Source organism: Myxocyprinus asiaticus, chromosome 9 (genome assembly GCF_019703515.2).
Source record: "Myxocyprinus asiaticus isolate MX2 ecotype Aquarium Trade chromosome 9, UBuf_Myxa_2, whole genome shotgun sequence".
Lineage (NCBI taxonomy): Eukaryota > Metazoa > Chordata > Actinopteri > Cypriniformes > Catostomidae > Myxocyprinus > Myxocyprinus asiaticus.
Window position 1 is genome coordinate 11,064,608 of NC_059352.1, and position 25,797 is coordinate 11,090,404.

A 25,797-nucleotide genomic window follows, 5' to 3' on the forward strand; every position below is an offset into this window, starting at 1 on the left:
TTTGCTTTTTTTAATAAACAAGTGACGAGTTGAAATAATTTTTTTAGTGGTAATCAACATTATGCGACAAATGCTGTTGATTGAGTTTAATTTGTATTGAACCCAGAACATTCCATTATGTCAAAAGAGCCAACTCCCAATTTCCTATGATACTATTTTCCCTATATATGGAAATATATGATAGGATATATGGGTCCCTCTTTCAGTGTAAGTCTATGGGATCATTTAGCCTGTTTTATCATCCGCTAGGTGAAAATCATAAGTCTGATCGCTTAGTAAAGTAAAAGAATACCTCTCCTCATGATGAATACCATATCCATGTACAAAATCAAGCAAGTTTTGTTGAAAGAATTGAAAGAGACATTTTTTTAACCCACAGACATTGAGGGTTAACTACTGTGTCTCAAGCACTCACATGTTTCTTTGGTCCTTGCTTTTTTTGAGGGTTTGCTGGGCTCTCCTGTGCCTACTGCATTGCTTGCCAACACTCTGAACTCATATTCCACCCAGGGGTTAATCTCTATTACTGTAGCAGTCAGATGTGTGCCCCCCACCACCTCCGGTACTGGCAAAAAACAAAACACACACATTACTGTGAGACGGGTGCCCCGTGTGCCTGCACAAGCCCCCCGCACACTCACACAATGACAACACACACTTCTATCACCTCTTTGCCTCGGTAATATAAAAAGCTCTGCAGGTAAAGGGGGACGCAATTATTGATAGGATATGAAAGCAGAGATAGAAATGAAACTAGAGTTCATGTTTTACAATCAGTCTTCAGTATAGAGGCAGCACTTGATGTTTACTGATAAGTACAACCAAGAGATATTTGGGGATTAACATTGCATAATTGTAATTTTGTATATATGAATGGAAAGTTTATATAATTATTGTCATTTTAATATATTAATATGAATAATTAATATAGAATAATCTAATCTAATCTAATAATAGATAAATGTATATAAATATGAGGGCTTTATGCATTTTTTTGTTACTCTATTGCAGGATATATTTACTGTTTATATATATATTTGTATATTCATTTATATCAACACCAACAAAAAAGTCCTTGAAAGAATTCTCTTTCTTTTTCAAAAAATGTTTTTTTTTCACATGTTCTAAATATCTGTTTAGCAACAAATTGATCTTGATCATGAGCTAAAGCCCAACAGAAAACAGCAACTACAGACAATTCATAAATATAAGTGGTTATGAAAACCACTCACTTCACAATGTCAGTTTGGCATTAAGTAAAAAAGCAAAACCAAAACAAACAAAAAGCACCAACATAAAATCTCAGTAAATAATAGCAAGGGAAAAAGCAGGGGGTGAAACAATAAAACTATGGAACAAATGTTTTGATCAGTGAAGGCTGGTTAGAAGCCCCACCTGTACTAACAGCTTGCCAGCCCAGGGAGAAAGGGGTTCTAGCCTGGATAGTGTAGGCAGTAATTGGACTGTGATTATCAGGACCAGGCCTCCAGGAGAGAGTGGCAGTGGTATCTGTGATGTCTTCCACATGGATGCTGGTAGGGGGGCCGGGGGGACCTGAAACAGAAGCCATGCAAACCAGAAACAGACACACAAAGGCATGTTGTCACGCTTGTAGCTTGCTTATAAACCGCTGCCACAGTACAGCTAACAGCAGTACAGCAGGTTAAAGCTGCATTACATGCTTTCACTGAGTTAAAATATCTTATTAGATTATGGGTAATTTTAATGGGTATTATTTTTACTATACCAGGAAAAAAACAGCATTTTTTTCCACAGTTTGGTAAATATTTAAAATGCTTTAAAATTCTCAGTTTTCATTGTAGATATTTAAGGGCGAATTCAACAGTTGTGTTCAACAATTATTTCAGCCCAAAAAAACCTGCATCTTATTTACTAACCAACGGCAATCCAGTTTAACTATGAAATGTGATGTGTTTCAATTTAGTGTGATGTGATGCCATGCAAATGTGTTATAGAGGTTTCATAGCTATTTTACCTCTGACAATCAGGTCGGTTGCAATAGAGCTGCTGTCCACCTTGGTCTGTACGGCGCATGTGTACTTCCCAGCATGCCTCAGCTGAATGTTACGGATCATGATGTCACCTGCTGAGTGTTGCTAACAGAGAAACGTGGTAAGGGGACAGGACAGAAAAGAGAAGATGAACATAATTTGGGTGTTCATTTACTTTTTTTTTTGTTGCATTTATCTCCTTTAACCCTTTAAGCTCTGAGGGCGTTTTTAAAGATTTCAGTGGCATAACCGAAAATAAAGACTTATAACTCAACAAAAAAGGAGGGTCAAGTGTTTGGTATAATTTTAAAAAATGATATTATGTATTTATTAATAATTTGATATATTATGATACATTCTAAGACTCTCAGCCTAAGAAACTGCTGGGTAAAAAACTTAAAAAATTAACTTTTTTCTTATTTTTCTGATTTGACATTCTATATCTCAAGGTGTAAATAAGGTAGCTCCAAATAAGAGTTTTTGTTTTGTTCCCAATCATGTCACCTGCAACTGAGTAAAATGTTTGTGTTGATATGACAAAGCAATCAAAAGTTAAAGCATTATAAAAATTATTTATCCAAGTGTCAAAATGTTTCCTCTTCAAACAAAATATAAAATAAAATAATTGTACATAAGAAGTAATTACACATGCTAATACAACAATGACTAAAGGTATGCTCTCTTTTCAAAGTATGCAGGCATGAGTAACAAGATCTCATTCAGTTTCATTCTGTGTCATTTGAGCTATCACTGAGTATGTGTCATGTACTTGGCGCCATCTCCTGGTGGCCATATGTAATTAGACTGAACGATTCTCTCTGCCCATATTTGGATGACTTCCTTCTCTAATTGCTGTGATCTGGATCCTAATACGATTGGTATAGTGTTCCGTGACTCTGGACAACATACTACATCATTTCTGGTGAAGTAATCTGATCCAGGAAAGCTAACGTGTTTTTAGCCAGATAACACAGTATGTGCTATGTGCTTTGTGTGGATTATCTGATGATCTTTGCATCTGATTATGTTGTTTGTAGGCTTGTTTTAAAGATATTCACCTCCTCTAAGTAATGTTATGTGATATTTTATGTTCCATTTATTTTTTGTGAAGTTATAAGTGAAAACGCAGCATATAAGCAACACCTGTAACATGTATGTAAAAGACATATACTTAACTATTACTCTAGAGAAATTGAGAATTATTTATTTCTGTGAGAAAAAAAAATAGGCTGGTTGTATTCTACTCTTTGAGAGATAACAACATATGACATAAGGCTTTTTGATCAGTTTGATGTTTTTACCGATTACAATAAAATGTTCAGTGCAAAATTATTAATAAATTATCAAAATAGAACACTTCTGATTTGTCTGCAATTTTCAGAGCACCTGTTCAGTTTTTGTCATAATATCCTACATGCATTGTAAAACATTAACTATTTTGTGTTTGTTAAGACTGTAGTTATTAATATTTTGATCTTTTTGTTTTTCTCGGCGATACATTAAGAATTTTGCAAATCTCTGAAAGGCATTCAGAGTTTTTATATAGTAGATATATACATTGTTGGGCATTTACTTCTGAAACGTAATCTGGTACTGATTACAAATTACACCACTAAAATTGTAATAAGTAACATAATATTTTAGATACCACTTTTTAGGTAATATAATCTGATTACTTCTAGATTACTTTTTGCATGTTTTGATGTAATCAATATGCAATCCAAAAAAAGTAACTGTAATCTGATTATGCAAAGTTTAAAATGTAATCTAATTACAAGTATTTCATTTTTTGTAGTCCATAACAACCCAACACTGGATATCCATGAGCAGAACTGTATAACCATGTATTAATAAGCATAATAAGAACAGTTTTCTGAGGTACATCTGTGAATAATTGGTAGTTATACATTTTTTTCGGTATTTTCTCTACAGCCATGCAATTATATGAACTTTTATACTGTTATATATTTTTTACTATTGGATCTATCCATACTATCAGTCTATTATTGCTGTATCAGCAGTTTCAGATTTATCAACCCTTAAATGGAATGTAAAATCAAAACAAACTGCGATTGGATGCTTTACATGTCATTCAGACAGTCTTGTTCTGTCTAAGTGGGTGGTTCTTGACCAAAATTAGCTGCAAAGTGGACCAGACTTTATGCCAATAATCAAAAGTCATAAGAAACTAATGTCTGACACAGAGTGGTGGGACTATTTTTGGTACCTGTCTCTGTGAGATTTAAAATAAAATAATTGACTTAAGCAAAGTCGACTGTGTAGAGTTAATACATTTATCCACATACAGGGTTTATATTTTTCCCACGTCGTCACTCAAAAGACAAGCAGCAAGTGCTGCTATTAACATATATCACTCATTTTAAATCATAGCAATCATGTGAAGTAATATAAGAGACCCTGAAAATAGAAATGCTCTATTTTCTCTGAAAATAGAGCACTTCCATTTAGAAAGTTATCCAGTGCTTGTTTTTTAGGTGATAGGGCGCCTTTTGATGGCACGATGAACAAGATGATGAGAAAAGTAGCGCCCCCCTTCCCAAAAAGTAAAAAGAAACCCTGTTTTCATGGAATAAGAAGAAATGCATAGTAAAAAGTGCTGTAAGATTAATACAGAATGGCTGTCAGTGCCTGCAAATATAATAGGAAAATTTCTTATCACAAGAAAAATCGCAGTCTTATTCACAAACTCTTAACACATCAACTGTGGAATTAAATGAATTTAACAATTCATTTTTTAACAATTCAGTAGAAAGTACTGTATATGAACAGCTAAAATATAAAATGTTTAAGGGATATTTTACCTCAAAATGAAAATATTTACTCCTCATGTCTTTACAAACCTGTATGACTTTCCTTCTTGAGGAACACAATCGGAGATGTTAGGCAGAATGTTAGGGACTGATAGCCACTCTTGTTTCCATACAATAAAAGTGAATGGTGACTGAGACTAAACATTCTGCCCCACATCTCCTTTTGTGTGCCACAGATGAAAGAAGGTCATAAAGGAGAAGAGAAAAGAGAAGAAAAAGAGCTTAATATAAATTCAAAATAACAATATTTATTGCAAATACAGTTGTGCTCAAAAGTTTGCATACCCTGACAGAAATTGTGAAATTTTGGCATTGATTTTGAAAATACAACTGATCATGCAAAAAAAAGTATTTTATTTAAGGTTAGTGATCATATGAAGCCATTTATTATCACATAGTTGTTTGGCTCCTTTTTAAATCATAATGATGACAGAAACCACCCAAATGGCCCTGATCAAAAGTTTACATACCCTTGAATGTTTGGCCTTGTTACAGACACACAAGGTGACACAAACAGGTTTCAATGGCAATTAAAGGTTAATTTCCCACACCTGTGGCTTTTTAAATTGCAGTTAGTGTCTGTGTATTAATAGTCAATGAGTTTGTTAGCTCTCACGTGGATGCACTGAGCAGGCTAGATACTGAGCCATGGGGAGCAGAAAAGAACTGTCAAAAGACCTGCGTAACAAGGTAATGGAACTTTATAAAGATGGTAAAGGATATAAAAAGATATCCAAAGCCTTGAATATGCCAGTCAGTACTGTTCAATCACTTATTATGAAGTGGAAAATTCGGGGATCTCTTGATACCAAGCCAAGGTCAGGTAGACCAAGAAAGATTTCAGCCACAACTGCCAGAAGAATTGTTTGGGATACAAAGAAAAACCCACAGGTAACCTCAGGAGAAATAAAGGCTGCTCTGGAAAAAGACGGTGTGGTTGTTTCAAGGAGCACAATATGATGATACTTGAACAAAAATGAGCTGCGTGGTCAAGTTGCCAGAAAGAAGCCTTTACCGTGCCAATGCCACAAAAAAGCCTGGTTACAATATGCCCGACAACACCTTGACACGCCTCAAAGCTTCTGGCACAATGTAATTTGGAGTGACGAGACCAAAATAGAGCTTTATGGTCACAACCATAAGCAATATGTTTGGAGAGGGGTCAACAAGGCCTATAGTGAAAAGAATACCATCCCCACTGTGAAGCATGGTGGTGGCTCACTGATGTTTTGGGGGTGTGTGAGCTCTAAAGGCATGGGGAATCTTGTGAAAATTGATGGCAAGATGAATGCAGCATGTTATCAGAAAATAATGGCAGACAATTTGCATTCTTCTGCACAAAAGTTGCGCATGGGACGCTCTTGGACTTTCCAGCACGACAATGACCCTAAGCACAAGGCCAAGTTGACCCTCCAGTGGTTACAGCAGAAAAAGGTGAAGGTTCTGTAGTGGCCATCACAGTATCCTGACCTTAATATCATCGAGCCAATTTGGGGAGATCTCAAACGTGCGGTTCATGCAAGACGACCAAAGACTTTGCATGACCTGGAGGCATTTTGCCAAGACGAATGGGCAGCTATACCACCTGCAACAATTTGGGGCCTCATAGACAACTATTACAAAAGACTGCACACTGTCATTGATGCTAAAGGGGGCAATACACAGTATTAAGAACTAAGGGTATGCAGACTTTTGAACAGGGGTCATTTCATTTTTTTCTTTGTTGCCATGTTTTGTTTTATGATTGTGCCATTCTGTTATAACCTACAGTTGAATATGAATCCCATAAGAAATAAAATAAATGTGTTTTGCCTGCTCACTCATGTTTTCTTTAAAAATGGTACATATATTACCAATTCTCCAAGGGATGTAAACTTTTGAGCGCAACTGTACACTGTAAAATAGATTACCCGGTTATTTCGGGTTCCTCAGATGCCACAGTGGCGGAACCCTCTTGAAAACATCTAGGACCCTTTAAAGGAGTCCTTAAAACATTTCCATTAGGATGGGGTTAATAAAGGAACCGTTGACAGTCTTTAGGAGTTCTTGTAGAAACTATGAGTACATTTCTACAGAGAAATGAAAGGGTGTCTAGAGGTTCTCCAGAAGTTTCTGCCAGTGTGGCATCTCAGAAACCCCAAATATTGATATCTGATAATTATAAATAAATGTTCTATTAGTAAATTAGGAAAAGAGTAAGTGTTCTCACTCCGCCGACTTTTTCAAAGTATCCTCCATGACTGCCGAAGTGGATGAGTTGCTCGTTGAAGAACCATGTAAACTTGAGTTCCAGCGAAGGGTCGTAGGACACTTGACAAGGAAGAATAATGCTCTCACCAACAGTCACATCCAATGTAGATGGAGTGGTTGTAATGATTGTTGGTTCTGGAAAACATTAATAATACATTAATAAGTGCATAATTTCAAAATGTACCATTAGCTTGACTGACATGCAACCAAAAACTACAGACAAAACAAGGAAACTTCAGCAATCACATTACATTTTAATACTTATTCTGCATGTTTTGCATAATAGGGTGTTTAATTATGCTTTTTGGCCCTGCAAACTTTTAGAAAATATACTCTTTTAAAACCTTTCACTAGTTTATTTTAGTTTCACACTCTTACTAGTCAGACTCTAAGTAAAATGTTTCCAAGAATTTTAATGTGACCTTCATATAACATAGAAAAAAAGTTTAAATCAGTTAGTTTTAATAAAAATCAACCCCAGGGACATAAACATGCCTGTAGTTGAAGAAACACCCAATATCATCCTGAATATGATTGTAGATTTGTTGAACATCCATACTTGAACTATGTACAAACGACACTCGCAGACAAGTAAAACAGTTCAGATTCTATGACAGACGGATGGACAGCTTACAGGGGAATGTTTGAAGATGGACAGAGAGGTGAATATCCCCTGACCGGTCTCTGAGCTCCACCATGTGTCATTGCCTGATCTCTGCTAAGCCCCTAAAGTCCCATCTGCTCTCCCAGAATGCACTATACTCTAAAAAGAAGATAACAGCAGCACCGGCAGGTCTAGCTCACTTTCCAAGTCTCTATTCATACAGGAGCTGGTGCCATTTCACTGGGGAACATGACAAGCATGCCTGCATCTCCATTTTCAGAGTGCAGCCTAGTATAGAACAGGTGCATGAGAGAAATGATAAGAGAATTATGGGGCGAAAATACGCTTTGCATCGGTGTAGATTGTTTTTCAACCTCATGAGGGTGCTATGTGTATTCCACTGAAATATCCACCAAACAAAATTAAAAGAATAGTTCACCCAAAAATGTAACTTAGGAATTAGCATTACTTTCCTTCTTCTGCAGAACACAAGAGGCAGAATCTAGCAGAATGTCTAAACTGCTGTTTTCCATACAATGCAAGTTAATGGTGACCACAACTGTCAAACAACATTTTCAAACAACCTGGTCTTGAGAATCACGTTACTATACTTACATTTTTGCAAAATTATCTTTATGTGGCTCATTGTGTGTATCGTGGCACTTTTGTTTAGGTTTAGATTTAAAGGGATAGTTCACCCAAAAATGAAAATTCTCTCATCATTTACTCACCCTCATGCCATTCCAGATGTTTTTGACTTTTTCCTTCTGCTGAAAACAACAAAGATTTTTAGAAGAATATCTCAGCTCTGTTGGTCCTTACAATACAAGTGAGTGGTGGCCAGAACTTTGAAGGTCCAAAAAGCATATAAAGGCAGCATAAAAGTAATCCATATGACATATACAGTAGTTAAATCCATATATTCAGAAGCGATATGACAGGTGTGGGTGAGAAACAGATCAATATTTTAGTCCTTTCTTGCTATAAATCTCCACTTTCACATTCTTCTGTTTTTTCATGACTTGCCACCTACTGGGAAGGGAGGAGAATTTAAAGAAAAAAAGGACTTAAATATTGATCTGTTTCTCACCTACACTTGTCATGTCACTTATGAAGATATTGATTAAACCACTGGAGTCATGTGGATTACTTTCATGCTGCCTTTATATGCTTTTTGGACCTTCAAAGTTCTGGCCACTATTCACTTGCATTGTATGGACTTATAGAGCTGAAATATTTTTCTAAAAATTTTAGTTTGATTTCAGCAGAAAAAAGAAAGTCACACATCTGGAATGGCATGAGGGTTAATAAATGATGAGATAATTTTCATTTTTGGGTGAACTTTCGCTTTAAGGTTTAGAGTGGGGAGGTAGGTTTTGTTGATTTACAACTCGATAGAGCTAAAAACCTCATCTGTTTGGGAGAAAATTTAACTCCCTTTTAGGACCACACAGTGGATATTACATCTCGGATATGCCACGATACATGAAAGAAACCATGTAATATCATTTTGCAATAATGTAACCACAGACACATAATTTTCATGAGATCAGGATGGAAACCCTGCTAAATTCTCCATTTTTGTTTCACAGAAGAAAGTAATTCAGGTTTGGAATGGAACAACATGAGAGTGAGTAAATGATGACAACATTTTCATTTTGGGGTGAACTGTCCCTTTTAACACGGCAAATTTATGCAGAAAGCCAGCGCGAGTTCCAATCTGAGGATTCAGTTCTGAAATTGTAGGTCTCTGACACATGGAACAACCTTTCCAATCTCAACTGATATCAAACTGGAAAGGCAAAGCTAAGAGGTGCATAGCTATGGGTTTTTTGTGTGAAACACAATGAGGGGGCCGCCGGATGAAGCTCGGTTCTTTTATTGTTCGGATGAGATCCCTCTCCGACTGACTGTCAGATTCAAACAATGGGATGACAATACGGCACTGCCTGGTATTCTACTGTCAGCTCCTACCCTGGATGTTAGTGGCAATTTCATTCAGAATTCCACAGCCGTGCATGAAAGCACCAAAGAGCACGTTACTTGCTCTTCTCCTGTAGGAACAGCATTTGGTGGAAGATAGGTAGAATAACATACCTTTCTAAGTCTGAGCATCTCTAACCCCCTCGATTTTCCCTCTCACACTTTCATCCTGTTCTCTGTGCAATTTTCTCATGTTATTGTTTGCATCTCTCAAAGTAAATGAAGATCCCATGACTCTTTGTTCTTGTGGCAGTTCACAGTGTCTCTATACAAGCCAGATTCCTCTATGGTCTATATTTAAACAAGCATTAGACATATGGGAATTTCGTAGGTCTGATGCTCTTACGAGACTACGCTGAACAGGTGAAAAATTATCATTGCAAGCAAATGAGAAGCTATTAATATCTTCTATTGTAGTTGTAATGGATGTAACACGCAAATGTGTCTCATTGTGAGAGTAGAGGGAAAAATGGCTCTGTTGATCTACAAATTAGGGCTGGGCAGTATGACGGTATATACCATATGGGAGATTTAGCTGTATTGTTTATACTGCTATAACTATATGGGGACAAGGGCTAGTTGTCACACTTTTTACTCCAGTGATTATTTCTCTGGGTGGATTTATTTTTAAAAGTCAATTTCTGCATAGCCATATACTGTACCTTGGTTACAAAAAAATATTTTGAAAATGTACACCATTACTACCCAGGAAAAAATATACAGTTCATTTAACATATATTGAAATTTTGTGACAACAATATCACAATGAAACCTGCCATTAAATAGCTTATTTTAGGTTTTTCAGCAACATTAAGATTGTAAACCAATTATGTAACACAAAACAACTCATGACCACACAAAAACATAGTTACTAACAAAAATAACAAACTATTGTTGTGGCAAACAAGTATTGTAATTAATAAATTCAATCAATTTGTAAAATGTAATACACATGGCATCCTGCCCTGATCTGACATTTTATCAAAAAAATTTTTTTTTTTTTCAAAATACTAGCCTAAGGATATTTCCACCGTTATTGCCCATGATTTTTATTTTATTTTATTTTTTGCTTATTTAACAAATTCATTTTTGTGACAAAACAACAACAACCTGCCATTAAATAGCCTATTACAGGATTTTCAGCAATATTTAAACAGTAAACCAATTATGAAACACAAAACAATTCACAACACTAAATTATTTATAAACAAAAAGTTTTTGACCAAAAAACATTGCAATTAATAAATTCAATCAATTTATATCATTAAAAGCACATGCAACTTGACCTCCAAAAAATGACAACATGGCATCTGAAAAAAAAAAATTCTAAGTATATTTCCATCGTTATTGCCCAGGAAAATTAAATATTAATTTTATTTAACACACACTGACTTTTGTGACAACATGCCACACACTTTGTGGGGCAAGCTGTCACAATGGAACTTTCCATTAAATAGCCTATAAAAGGCTTTTCAGTAAAAAAGTTTGATATATATATATATATAAAATTATGTACAAAACTATTTATGGAAAAACAAAAATGGAAGGTTACGTTCAAAAATAAAAATAAAACATTGTTTTGGCCAACAAATACTGTAATTAATAAACTTAATATATTTATAACATTTAAAACATGTGGTAACTTGCCCTCCAAAAATATGACAACCTGCCTCGATCTGACATTTAAAAAAAAAAATACTAAGGATATATCCACCGTTATTGCCAAGGAAAATAAATATTCAGTTTATTTAATAACACATATTGACCTCTTTTGACAACATGCCCACACTATATGAAACAAGCTGTCGCAATGAAACCTTCTATTGTATAGCCTATTGCAAGCTTTTCAGCTATGAATAAATAAATAAATACATACATACAAAAAAAAAATCAACTATGAAACACATAACAATAAAAAAAATAAAATAAAGTTAAAAACAAAAATAACAAACCATTGTTGTGGCCAATTAATAATTCAGTTAATTTGAATGATAAAAATACTAAGGATATCAGCATTTTCCCCTCTAAACCCCCAGACAGGAAAGGCAGGAAAATCCCTGAACTGCAAACTGAGAATTTACTCAAGGCAAAGCTGACACAGCTGACTTGCTGGTGAGGTTGTCAAACTGTAGAAAGGGCCTCTTATTACCCTGCTCCATCATCATTTATGACAGATTGCATAGATAAACTCGTTTAAAGACCTGATGCCCTCCAGCTCTTGTTGGAGTAATTTGAGTGATATTCATCTTGCATAATACCTTGTTACTGTTACTGTTACTGTCTGTCATTAAAGCTGCCAGAAAAGACGACTGTGGAACCTTTCAGATGGATTCCACCCACTTTCTGGCAGGTAGTGTTGAGCTAAACCAAGGAGTACAAATCACGTGGCAATCACATTGAAAAGAAAGGTCCATGGCGGAAACAGCATTTTGTGTTTACCCACATTTGAATGAATGCAGCAACACCCATTTTGGAGCTTTACTGTTTCACAGTGAAAAAAGGCAGGTGGCAGAAATTGAAAACAACTACACTAAGATCTAGCATGGTTAAATGGCCTGTTAAAGCCTCTAGAGCTTGTCTCTATATTTCTACCTCAACAGCGCAGTCTCACAGGGGTAAAAGGCTCTGGGAATTTCACAATGATCTGGCACAAAAGAAATTAAGGCAAAATGAAACCACAGATCTGTGTGACAGGGTTCCACTGAGGCTAGTATCAAAAGAACAAAATCAAAGAGGGTCAAACAGGGAAAAATAAATTCTGTCAGCTTTTCTTTTTTCACTTGCCATTATATCAAACACAACTGAAAGCTATTTTGTTCATTAAATGAAGCTTTACATTGTCTTTGTGGGTTTTTTTTTTAGTTGCCACAGTATGTAATAGACTGGCATGTCTTAAAGTCAATATTAGGTTAAAAATGGCACAAAAAGAAACAGCTTTCTCTAGAAACACATCAGTCAATAATTGTTTTGAGAAATGAAGGCCATACAATGCTTGAAACTGACAAAAAACTGAAGATTTCATACAAAGGTGTACACTACAGTCTTCAAAGACAAAGACAACTGTCTCTAACAAGGACAGAAAGAGATGTGGAAGGCCAGATGTACAACTAAACAAGAGGTTAAGTACATCAGAGTCTCTAGTTTAAGAAATAGATGCCTCACATGTCCTCAGCTGATAGCTTCATTGAATTCTACCCACTCAACACCAGTTTCATGTACAACAGTAAAGACAAGACTCAGGGGTGCAGGCCTCATGGGAAGAATTGCACAGAAAAGTTACTTTTGAAACAGAACTACAAAAAGAAAAGGTTAGAGTGGGCAATAAACACAGACATTGGACAACAGATAATTGGAAAAGAGTGTTATGGATCTTAACCCCATTGAGCTTTTGTGGGATCAGCTAGACTGTAAGGTGCGTGAGAAGTGCCCGACAAGACAGCCACATCTATGGCAAGTGCTACAGGAAGAGTGGGGTGAAATGTCACCGGAGTATCTGGACAAACTGACAGCTAGAATGCCAAGGATCTGCAAAGCTGTTGTTGCTCTACGTGGAGGATTTTTTTGATGAGAACTCTTTGAAATAGTTTAAGAAGTTCTGAAAAAAAAATTCAAATTGTAATAGTAATTTTTCACATTATTAATGTCCTGACTATACATTGTGATCAGCTGAATGCCACGCTGGTGAATAAAAGTACCAATTTCTTTCCATAAGAACAAAATCTGTACATTATTCCAAACTTTTGGCCGCCAGTGTATATCATTGCCCTGTGATGGACTGGCCACCTGTCCAGGGTGTTTCCCTGCCTTCGGCCTGAGACAGCTGGGATAGGCTCCAGCACTACCTATGTAGGACAAGTGGCTATAGAAGATGGATGGATGGATTACTGTATGGATGGATGGATGGATATATTATATTATACTATATTCAGGGTTGAGGAGTAACGGCATACATGTAATGGGATTACGTATTTAAAATACAAAATATAAGTATCTGTATTCCACTACAGTTACAATTCAAATCATTGGTAATTAGAATACAGTTACATTCAAAAAGTATTTTGATTACTGAAGAGATTACTTTGCATTTTATTGTCATTTGTTTCATTTAATATTTTGTTCTTTCAGATGGAAAACATTTATATATATAAATGATGTGATCCAGCGTTTGAGCAGCGGTGAAACACTTTCTTATGATGTGTTACATTCATATGAGCAGACAGAGAAGCAAGTTTGAAGTAAGTTTGGAGCAGAAGAAATAGAAATAAACCTTGTGTAAATTGTCAGCTTTACGCTAAGCTAAAATGCTATTTCTAGCCATTTTACATGCACATTTTACCAGGCACAATCATATTTTTTTATCAAGAAAATTCACGTTGGATCATAATTTCTTTTTTTCTAGTAAGACCTTTGATATTAGGGTAAATTCCCACTACTACTCCTCCCCAATCAAGAACCCCACCCGACCCCAAATGAAAATCCCAGTGGTCTTACCTATGAACACACATATACAGAGAATATGATTTTTTAGTTTTTGCTTTTGTAGTACATTTGTTATGTTACAGTTATGGTAACAAAATAAAATGTATCTATATAAAACCATAAAAACAATATAAAATATAAAAGGTATCCATATAAAACAGCATTACCCTTTATTTTGTCAAATGATGTCTAAAAAGCTATGATGCTGTTCAATTATTACCACAATGTTATCTGACACACAATTTATTGCAGTCTGACTCATAACATAAGCTGAAGTTAGAAACTCCCTCAGCAATGCTGTTTGAGACTGTCAAATTCTGTCCAATTTATAATTAGGAATATATCTGTGCAAACATAATGAGCCTTTTTGATGCAAATGTATTTTCAACATGTCCTTCATCTGCATTGCCAAACAACCACCACTGAAGCAATATATTTTCCCTTAAAACTTTTAGGAAAACATTGTCATGCAGCACTGACGTTAAGTCAAAATAGATAAAACAACTAAAGTAACTGTTTCTCAGTCAGTCAGTTTGTGTGTTTTATGAAAAACTCTTAGCCACTATCAAAACATTGTGTTCCACAAGAGCAATAACAAAACTCATATAAAAATAAAAATAAAAATTGTGTTTCTACAGTGAAATAAAGCATGCTTTTCTTGTAATTTTTGCCATTATTATTTCAAAGCAAGTTAAAAAGATGATAGGAAATGGAGGGGAGAAGAAGAGAGAAAAGGATCAGAAAATATCACAAGCCAGATTCAAAACCATACTGCCTGCATGAGCACCATGGCTTAATGTGTCAAAGTGTGTATGTTATCTGCAAAGCTACATCATTTCCTGTTCACAAATTCTACATGTGATTTGTATGTCTGTGTTTAGGTGCAAATGTAAGCATATGTCATTTTCTTTATGGCATCTGTGTCATTTTCAAGCCCTTAGGAAAATAGAATGATTTTTTCCCTACTGCTTACAAATACCAGTATAAGTACATTTAAGATTCCTAAACCAAGATACTGTTGTATAACATTCCCCTGCCCAAATACCTTTTTTCTCTCCTCATGCGCACTATAAAGCAGTTTAGAAATGACCAGGGCTCCTTATCTTCACTCCAGTACCTCTGCAAAATCACACCAAATGAAAACTGACAAAAGGCCTGATCACTGCAACCTCTTCCAATTGAGTTTCAACCCTCTGCGATAACCCTGCGGATCTTACAATCCCTTTTTTGAAGCAGTTTCTCAGACAACACAGGTGGAAAACAGCACAACTTAGTAATTGAAATAGAGCCTCTTTTACCAAATGGATACGTGTGCAACCTTATGACTGAGTTAGTCCTTTTTTAAAAGAGTGTTCGTCAAAATTACATCAAATTACAATTATAAAAGTCTTTTAATGAAAAGAATTTGATTCAAAGTATTATTTGTCAAATGTGCAACAACATAGCAAACCGCAAATGAAAGTGTTTTTTCTACAAACTTACCATTAAAAGTGGAAAGTATTCATAAAAATAATATATGAAGTAGTACAAACATAATTAAAAGAAGTGGTAATTAAAATATAAAAACTATAAAACTATAAAGTATGTGAGAGTACAGTAAATGTGAAAATAAATTATGTACTTAATTAGAATATATACAGATAACAAACCACAACAAGGTCAGCAGTAATGTGCAGTAGTATTTACATGAAAAAAATAAATAAATGTATAAATACATTTATAAAAAATAAATGTAATAATAAAAATAAATAAATACATTTATTAATATTTAATAATTAATGTAAATAATACATTTATCAATATAAATATTGAGAACCACAGTGTGCTGACCTAGCTTTGGTTTTTTAAATATAATTTCCATGTTTCACACAATTTTTTATACTACAATATAACACTAAGTATTATAATATAATTATATTTATGTGTAAGTATAGAGTAATTGCTTATATTAGAAAATAACCACTGAAAAGCACTTTATTTTATAAAAGTGGATGGTGTTTTTTGCACTGACTAGATTGCGTTTAACAGTCCTATAGCCTGGTTTACTTGTTGATTATGTGCATTGCAACTTTAAGTGTGTGGAGTGATGGTTTAATTGTGTACACATGCAACAGCGAGGAAACTCATTACAAGAATTATCTCTCACCAGCACCGATATCACTGTCCAACATCCCAAACACATGATTTGATCCTCAGTTAGTTTCTGTTCAGCAAAACCAATTTCTAATTAGGACTAATTAATCTGGGTAATATCCTCTCAGCGTTCTCATGATTGGGACATCACCAGGGTTGACACCATACTCTGTTTCTCACCGCTGTTTGGCATGGGGGTTTACACACAACTTATTCTGAGGGAATCTAATGTGACAGGTATTTTTCAGCCCTCATATCACCGCAGTCAATTTAAATAAACCACTGTCATCTCCCATAAGGGCTGCGGCAGATGCTGATGTACACAGGCAAAGCAGGTTTCCACTCCTAAATGAAATTGTAGATGTAAATGACCCTGTCTTAGTCCCGCAGCCTTATTAATAGTGACAGTTAGGAGCTACATCTTATAGGCAACCATTTGTACGTCAGCAAAGGATGCAAAACATGTAGCCTGCACAATAAAGAATAAACGGTTAGGATGGGTGTCAGATAAATGCCCATGACTCCTTCTCTCAAATATAAATCTGAAGATATTCGAGCAGTTCATCCAGATAGAAAAAAATATGACTTCTTTCCCTAATACTCATTGATAACCAATTTAATTGCCCGCTCCCTGTCTTCAGACACATTAAAAAGTGTGTGGATAAATGTCAATGATAATGACACAGCGGACATGTTTGAGAACTGCATTATGAAGAGAAATAATGGAATAAAATGTGCAAGATGACAACATGTATGGGGCAAACAGTGACTTGATGTAAAGAGGCAGGGTGAGGGCCAATCACAATCCTGTTAGACTGCAAAGAAATTGGTTTGTTTCAGAGAGAAATTTATTGAAGTTCAGTCATCTCTTGTAATTTTTGAAAGCAAAAAAAAGTTTTAGTTCTTGCACAGTATCCATATAGTTTAAAGGGATAGATCAGTCAAAAATGATAATTCTGTCATCATTTACGTACTTTATTCACTTAACTTTCTTGTTGTTTCAAACTTGTATGATTTTCTTTATTCTGTGGAACACAAGAAAGTTGATGTTAGGCAGAATGACAGTTTCAGTTACCATTCACTTTCATTGTTTTGATAAAAGATGCAATGAAAGTGAAAGGTGACAGAGGCTGTCATTCTGCATCTCCTTTAGTGTTCCACAGAAGAAAGAAAGTTATATGGGTTAGGAACAACATGAGGGTGGCTGAAGGGTGCATAATACAACTAAATTAGCAAAGTAAATAAAAGCTGAAAACACAACGGAAAAGCCACAAAGCACATGGATATAAGCCACAACAAAACAAAATAAAGCAACAACATGACAAAATTAAGACACAACACAACGGAAAAGCCACAGCACAATGGAAATAAGCCACAACACAACAAAATTAGAATCACATTGACTTAATCACTACTGGATGAAAAAGCACATATTTCTGTAGTCTGCTATGCAAGCAGAGAAAATTAGAAATAAAACATGAGAATTTTTAAGGAGATAATTCTATTTTTAGAGATGGCAATTTATATTTAACAGCTAATAATAATAGAAATAAGCCACGACACAACAAAATTAAACCACAACCCGTCAAAATTAAGCCACAACACAACAGAAAAGCCACAGCACAATGGAAATAAGCCTCAACACAACAAAAAACGGAAATAAGCCACAACATAATAGAAAAGCCACAGCACAATGGATATAAGCCACAACACAACAAAATAAAGCCACAACATGACAAAATTAAGACACAACACAATGGAACAGCCACAGCACAATGGAAATAAGCCACAACACAACAAATTAAGCCACAACAAAACGAAAAACAGGAATAAACCACAACACAACGTAAAAGTCACAGCACAACAGATATAAGATACAACACAATGAAAAATGGAAATAAGTCACAACAAAATGGAAAAGCCACAACACAACAAAACTAAGCCACAGCACAATGAAATAAGCCACAACACAACAAAACTAAGCCACAGCACAACGGAAAAAAGCCACAATACTACAAAATTACACCACAACATGACAAAATTAAGCCACAACACAATGGAAAAGCCATAGCAAAAATGGATATAAGCCAAAACTCAACAAAATAAAGCCACAACATGACAAAATTAAGACACAGCACAATGAAAAAGCCACAGCACAATGGAAATAAGCCACAACACAACAAATGAAGCCACAACAAAACGAAAAACAGAAATAAACCACAGCACAACGGAAAAGTCACAGCACAACAGATATAAGACACAACACAATGAAAAATGGAAATAAGCCACAACACAACTGAAAAGCCACAGCACAATGGAAATAAGCCACAACACAACAAAATTAAACCACAACATGACAATATTAAGCCACAACACAACAGAAAAGCCACAGTGCAATGGAAAAGCCACAGCACAAAGGAAATAAGCCACAACACGATGGAAAAGCCAAAGCACAACAGAAAAAAAAATCTACAACACAACAAAATGAAATCACAACATGACAAAATTAAGCCACAGCGCAATGTAAATAAGCCATAAAACAAAACAAAAAACAAAAAATGGAAATAAGCCACAACATAATGTAAAAGCCACAGCACAACAAAATTAAGCCACAACACGACGAAATTAAGCCACAACATAACAAAATTAAGCCACAACACAACGGAAAAGCCACAGAACAACAAAAATAAGCCACAACACAACAAAATTAAGCCACAACACAACGGAAATGCCACAACACAACGGATATAATCCACAACACAACAAAATCAAGCCACAACACGACAAAATTAAGCCACAACATGACAAAATTAAGCCACAACACAACGGAAAAGCCACAACACAATGGATATAAGCCACAACACAACAAAATTAAGCCACAACATGACAAAATTAAGACACAACACAATGGAAAAGCCACAACATGACATAATTATGCCATAACACAATGAAAAATGGAAATATACCACTACACAACAGAAAAAGCACAGCACAACAGATATAAGCCACAACACATCAAACTTAAGCCACAACACAACGTAAAAGCCACAACACAACAAAATTAAGCCACATCACAACGAAATTAAGACACAACACAACGGAAAAGCCACAGCACAATGGAAATAAGCCACAACATGACGAAACTATGAAATAAACCCCAACACAACAGAAAAGTCACAGCACAAAGGATATAAGCCACAATGGAAATAAGCCACAACACAACAAACTTGAGCCACAACACGATGAATTTAAGCCACAACACAATGAAAAAAAAACCAGCATAATGGAAATAAGCCACAACACAACAAACATAAGACACAACATGACGGAAGAGCCACAGCACAATGGAAATAAGATATAACACAACAAATTTAAACCACAACACAATGAAATTAATAAGACACAACACAAAAAAATAAAACATTAAATAAACATTAATAAAAACGCTGTACTTATTTGTCCTTAAGTGCTCTGGACAATCCAACCTGGTTGGGTTTCTACCAGAACTCTTAATGCACATAACTTCATCAACATTTGCCCAAATCCATACCAAAAATTATTCGAAAATGACGTCACAGTACCTGCAGCTATTCTTGTGTACCGGCAGCTTTTATAAGGTGCCCTGTTCCCGAAACAATGGGCTGTATAAAGGCTGTAGACCCCGCTTGGATGCAGAAGCGCTCAGGGGAAACACTCAGTTCTCACAGTTTTCAAGGAAATCTTGTAGTGACTTGCAGTGGGATGAGCAGCTCTCTACATCTTCCGAGCACCCATATGATATCTAATGTATTTAGTCAGACTGCCACACGACTTAAAATAAAGTGCTTACAAATATTTTCTGCTGTGTTGTCGCTTAATTTTGCTGTGCAGTGGCTTAATTTTGTTGTGTTGTGGCTTATTTCTGTTGTGTTTTCAGCTTTTATTTGCTTCGCTAATTTAGTTGTGTAGTGCACTTCTCAGCCACTGTAAACTATCCCTTTAAATTGCTTAAAAAGTTAAATATAAGTATGAGGTCTTGAATTCATATTTCGAGAACATAGAATCACATTGACTTAATCACTACTGGATGAAAAAGCACATATTTCTGTAGTCTGCTATGCAAGTAGAGAAAATTAGAAATAAAACATGAGAACCTTTAAGGAGATAATTCTATTTTTAGAGATGGCAATTTATATTGAACGGCTAATAATAATAAAAATGAGCAAACTTTTCAACCATTACGACGTGAAATGATCTGTGGTTTTTAATACTTTAAATAATTCAAGATTAAAGGATTCCTTTCTTGGTAAATTAAATATGACAGGGTTATAAACTGAAAACGTGCACAACTGTATGACACTCGCACTTGCGTAATTTCACCTGGCGAGAAAAATATTGTCTTTCGATTAAAGTATGGAGCGAAGTTTCAGCATAAAAGACTTAAAAGACTCGCTTTATGCTTCTCAACTGCATATATTTAATCTATAATGCAAGTAATGCATTTTTAAATTATTAATCAGTCTGCGAGAACACAGTAACTGGCACAAAAAAACAAATGATTCGTCTGTATTAACAAATATCTGGTTTATGGCTGCTGAACAATGCTTTTTTATATGAATATAATAGGTAAAATATATGCCAAGCAGTCTTATGGATGCTTTCTAAACATAGAAGAATCAGCCGCATTAAAGAATAATTATATGACTCATGAAAAAGACATTTGCATTTGCATCTTAAAAAAGGGCAAATGAAAGAATCAAAGCGGTCACTATAGCAACCACCAAAAGGAGAGCTACCTCCATGGTGCTTTATTAGAAAGCTGTTGAGCTGGTATCTCAAGAAGGCCTTAGAGATGGAAACTGAAATGGATTGAACCTTTAAGTAAACATGACAGCATGCTCAGTCACTAAAGATTTGTTTTTATGTCGGATTTGGTTTTTTGGGGGCAGAAGACTGTATTAAACTTCAAACAAAGCACAATCATAAGCACACTATGGACTATGTGATCTCATTAGTATTTGTAGGTAAAGTGAACATGCGCATTGTTTTACATTTTAGATAGATTAGGACTACAGATACTGTATGTATAATATTGACGTATAGACAGCTTACATAAACTCTTTTACCTATATAATCTTAAGAGACATAAAATCTACGAATGCCTTTCTATAGTACCACCCAATTATCATCAAAGCTCAGTATGTATGAAATACAGTGTTCCCTTACATTTTATCGAATGTATTTCCATAACGTTTTAATGACTTTTTCACTGAATATATTATTTTTATAATATAAAAAAAGATATTATAGAGATTGCACAAAGAGCAATTTCTAGCTAATTAAATACTTCAGAGCTGAGAATAACTTGAACAATTTTATAATTTATTTATAGAAATTTCTATTAGTTTCCATGACTTTTATATATTGTTTATATATTTTGTCTTATGGTTAGGGTTAGGGTTAGGTTAGGTTAGGGTTTCCTTGACCTTTAAATATTGTATTAATTTATATGCTTTTCCAGGCCAGGAAATCACAATGTTAACATTCTCTTCCAACCTGGTCTCATAAAATCACGTTACTATAACTGCATTTTTGCAAAATAATTTTTACGAGGCTCATTGTACGTATCTCGGTAATGAACACTACAGGCACTACAACAACGACTTTTAAACGCTTTCACACAAATCACGATTAAAAAAGACAGATCATCAGTTCAGAAACGCTTATATTTTGCCTTGTTCCTCACACAATGCTGTCTTGTGACATCAAAAATTATGAGGATGCTTCAGCAACTGTGTTTTTCATATACGCTTTTTATGACACTGTCAGTTAGGTATAAGTTTTAGGTTTAGGGTAGGTAGGTTTTGTTGATTTAAAACTCAATACAGCATTAATATTATCTGCTTGGGAGAACGTTTAACTTGCTTTTAGTGCCACACAGCGGACATTTAACCTTGAAACTGTTGCAATATATGTAGGGAACCCTGTAATATAATTGTGAAATATTTTTCAAAAATCATGTAATTTTTATGAGATTAAGCTGGTTGCTGTGGAACATAAGAGTTTTAGTTATCTCTAAACGTGTCTAGGTTTGAATGTCAGGTTGAATCATGAGTGCCCTTTGCTGATACAGCATGTATACGCTCATCTGACATTCTAATGGAGAGAAAATGGCCACTGACATACATCTGCCAGTGGCGTATCACTTCTGTTGACATCTTTGGCAAGTTAAAAGTGCCCAGTCTATCTATCATGTTTAAGGAGCTCTGGTGCACTCCATCTATCTTAAAACACCATTTACTCCAACCACATTTCCTCGTGTCATTATCAATAACTTGATAAAATTATATATACAAATAAAAAATTAGGGGATCAGTGCTTATTGAATTTTTGATTGATTTCCCATTGTCAGACAATGATTTGGGGTTTCAAAGCTTGACAAAGGTTAATGAAGTAGACTAAACTTTGCACTTGTGGTGCCAGAAACCCTGCTGTTTAAGAAATGATTTACATTTAAAAGTTTTGTGAGGGAGGAAATGAATAAAGAGCTTTCCCAATCTGTCACTCACTCGACGTTGTGTCGATGTAGTGACACTAGGGGTCACTCTTGGGAGCCCGAAACACCTCTGGTCTTTGATAACAGGCCAATGAAAATTGGCGAGTGGTATTTGCACGCCATTCCCCCGGACATACGGGTATAAAAGGAGCTGGTATGCAACCACTCATTCAGATTTTCTTTTCGGAGCCGAACGGTCTTGCTCATTGAGCTGAATTATCACTGTTCATTCACCTCTGCTGGATCTGATGGCGCATTTCAGCGGCTTCTCCCTCCTCTGCACTGGTGCACTGCAGAGAACGTCCCTGGGCGCTTTGGCAGAAAAAAGAGAGTATATTTTCTGAAAGAGTATATTTCTCTAAAAGAGTGGCACACACGGAACGTCTTTTTAAAGACACGTCTTTTTAAAGATGATTGTGTGTTATTCCTGGTTGCGGTCGTTACCTCTCAACTTCAGACGGTCATGATCGCTGTCTTTCGAGTCTTGGCGCGACCCACACAGAGGCAGCGTTCGTGGATGGTTCATGTTCTCACTGCGAGAACATGACCATGGCAACGCTGCGGTCGCAGATTGCTTTTGTAAGAAAAGCAAGGCTCCCCGCCTCGGTCCTTCTACCTACGGGTTTGAGGCCAGCACGGCTAGCACTGGGGGTGATTTGGGGACCCCAATGGGATCGCCTCCGCCGGTTATACCCCCGCGGACCTCCCATTCCCCAGCACGCTCGTCTGCAAATAGGGAACGTCCTGGTTAATTGCGTAACCTCCATTCCCTGATGGAGGGAATGAGACGTTGTGTCCCTCCTGCCACAACGCTGAACTACCCGCTGAAATGGCCGGGACCTTGTCTCAGCTCCTCAGCACAAAACCTGAATGAGTGCCTGAATACCAGCTCCTTTTATACCTGTATGTCCGGGGGAGTGGTATGCAAATACCACTCGCCAATTTTCATTGGCCTTTTATCAAAGACCAGAGGTGTCTCGGGCTCCCAAGAGTGACCCCTAGTGTCACTACATCGACACAACGTCTCGTTCCCTCCATCAGGGAACGGAGGTTACGCAAGTAACCAGGACGGTTTCATGCATCTGTAAAAAAATGTTTCTTGCATTTTCAACCAAAAAATCTGATTTGATGAACTGTGATATGGTAAAACCATCAATAATTTTTTTAAATGTTTTTACACATTGAATACATGTGAGTTTACACTTCACAATATTAGTTTTCATAATTTTGTTTATTTTTAATGATACTTTTTTCTTTATTACACATTAATTTATCACTTAGTCCCCACCCAAAAAGAAATTAAAAACATGTTCAAGCACAGCACCAGTTTTAAGACTTGAGGTGGGCCGTAGGACTCACTTACAGTTAGGATGGTGGTTGGTTGCCAGAGTGGGCCAACCACATGATAGGGTAGGCCAGGCCCACCCAGGCCCCCCTGTGGCATCAGGCCTGAAAAAATTCATCATAGAGGAGGTGTATTCAAGTCATTGTCAGTTTGAATTGCATTTTTTAAGTATTTTTGAATTACTTAATAGATCTGGACACAAAAATGCAGCATCATGTCATTGACCCATATAAAAAATTGTGCTTCATGTGGCAACATCTTATTTAACTGCCTTTATTCAAGTCAAACATTATTTACTATGACTGAATCATTTTCATCAAATACTACTTAAAATAGCAGGGAATAAAGCCCACAGTGAAATATGAGCCTAAATATCACAATATATAGATCTTCAAATGATTAAAACACTCACATAAAAAAAAAAAAAAAAAAAAAAATCAAACTGGGGGGCCTGGGTAGCTCAGTGGTAAAGACACTGGCTACCATCGCTAGTTCGCTAGTTCAAATCCCAGGGTGTGCTGAGTGAATCCAGCCAGGTCTCCTAAGCAGCCAAATTGGAGGGTAGAGTCACATGCAGTAACCTCCACGTGATTGCTATAATGTGGTTGGCTCTCAGTGGGGCGCGTGGTGAGTTGAGTGTGGATGCCACAGTGGATGGCATGAAGCCTCCACATGCACTATGTCTCTGTGGCAATGCACTCAACAAGCCATGTGATAAGATGCATGGATTGACGGTCTCAGACACAGAGGCAGCTGGGACTCGTCCTCTGCCACCCAGATTGAGGCAAGTCACTATGCCACCACAAGGACTTTAAAGCACATTGGGAACTGGGCATTCTAAATGGGGAGAAAATCAAAAACAAAAATCAAACTGTCACTAGCTGGGTTTCCATCAACACATTTTAATGTGCATTTTGGGAAAACATCAAGATTTCCAAAATGCGCATTAAAACATTATATGCTCGCTTGAAGTGGATTATTTTTTTATTTGATAAGAAGAAATGCACATAAACTATGATGGAAACACAACTTGCAACTCGGATGGAAAAACCTGACATGTGCTCTGCCCGGGCAGGTTGACATTTCCGTGAGGCAATGAACGCTATTATTAATATGTAGATGGAATTACACTGCTGCGGTTTATTAGCCACTTTGGGATGCTTTGATTTTTAAATGGTTTACCATTTAACTTGTCACATGAAGTCTTCTTTGCAACCTGAACTTCTTCAGAATGTCTAATCTTAGTGATGCACCTGTTGAAAAAGCTAGATGCAACACAATGATTGGTGAAACAGAACGCAGGTGTCTTGAGATGTGATTATAAATATTGAAGTTCTTTTTAAATTGACAAGGTGTCTAAAAAATGCAGCGGTCCTGCGTGAGACATTGAAAAAAGTGAGATCAAAGGTCAAAGACGTTCATCCAGCGTGTGTTTAAATAGAATAACAATTTAAAAATAACGCAGATGCATGCAAAAACATGTGAACAGCATCTTAATTGCCCTATAGTTGAAAAATTGGCCCCAACCTGGCCCAAAACTAGACAGTTTGTCTAGTACCATCAGGACTGGATCAGTGCCCTCTATTGCAGGTGTAGAATAATCAAATAGCGATTTTGATATTCGA

At 36.1% G+C, this 25,797-nt stretch overlaps 1 protein-coding gene across 1 annotated transcript in view; it reads right to left on the bottom strand.

Moving 5' to 3' along the window:
- LOC127445670 (contactin-4-like) overlaps positions 1–25,797 on the bottom strand; it is a 270,651-nt gene that overhangs the window by 11,938 nt on the left and 232,916 nt on the right. The window contains exons 13-16 of the mRNA XM_051705901.1: positions 7,053–7,228; positions 1,997–2,117; positions 1,396–1,554; positions 416–565 (exon numbers count right to left, since the gene is read on the bottom strand). Of these exons, the coding sequence (XP_051561861.1) occupies positions 416–565; positions 1,396–1,554; positions 1,997–2,117; positions 7,053–7,228 (606 nt within the window). The remainder of the gene's footprint in view (positions 1–415; positions 566–1,395; positions 1,555–1,996; positions 2,118–7,052; positions 7,229–25,797) is intronic.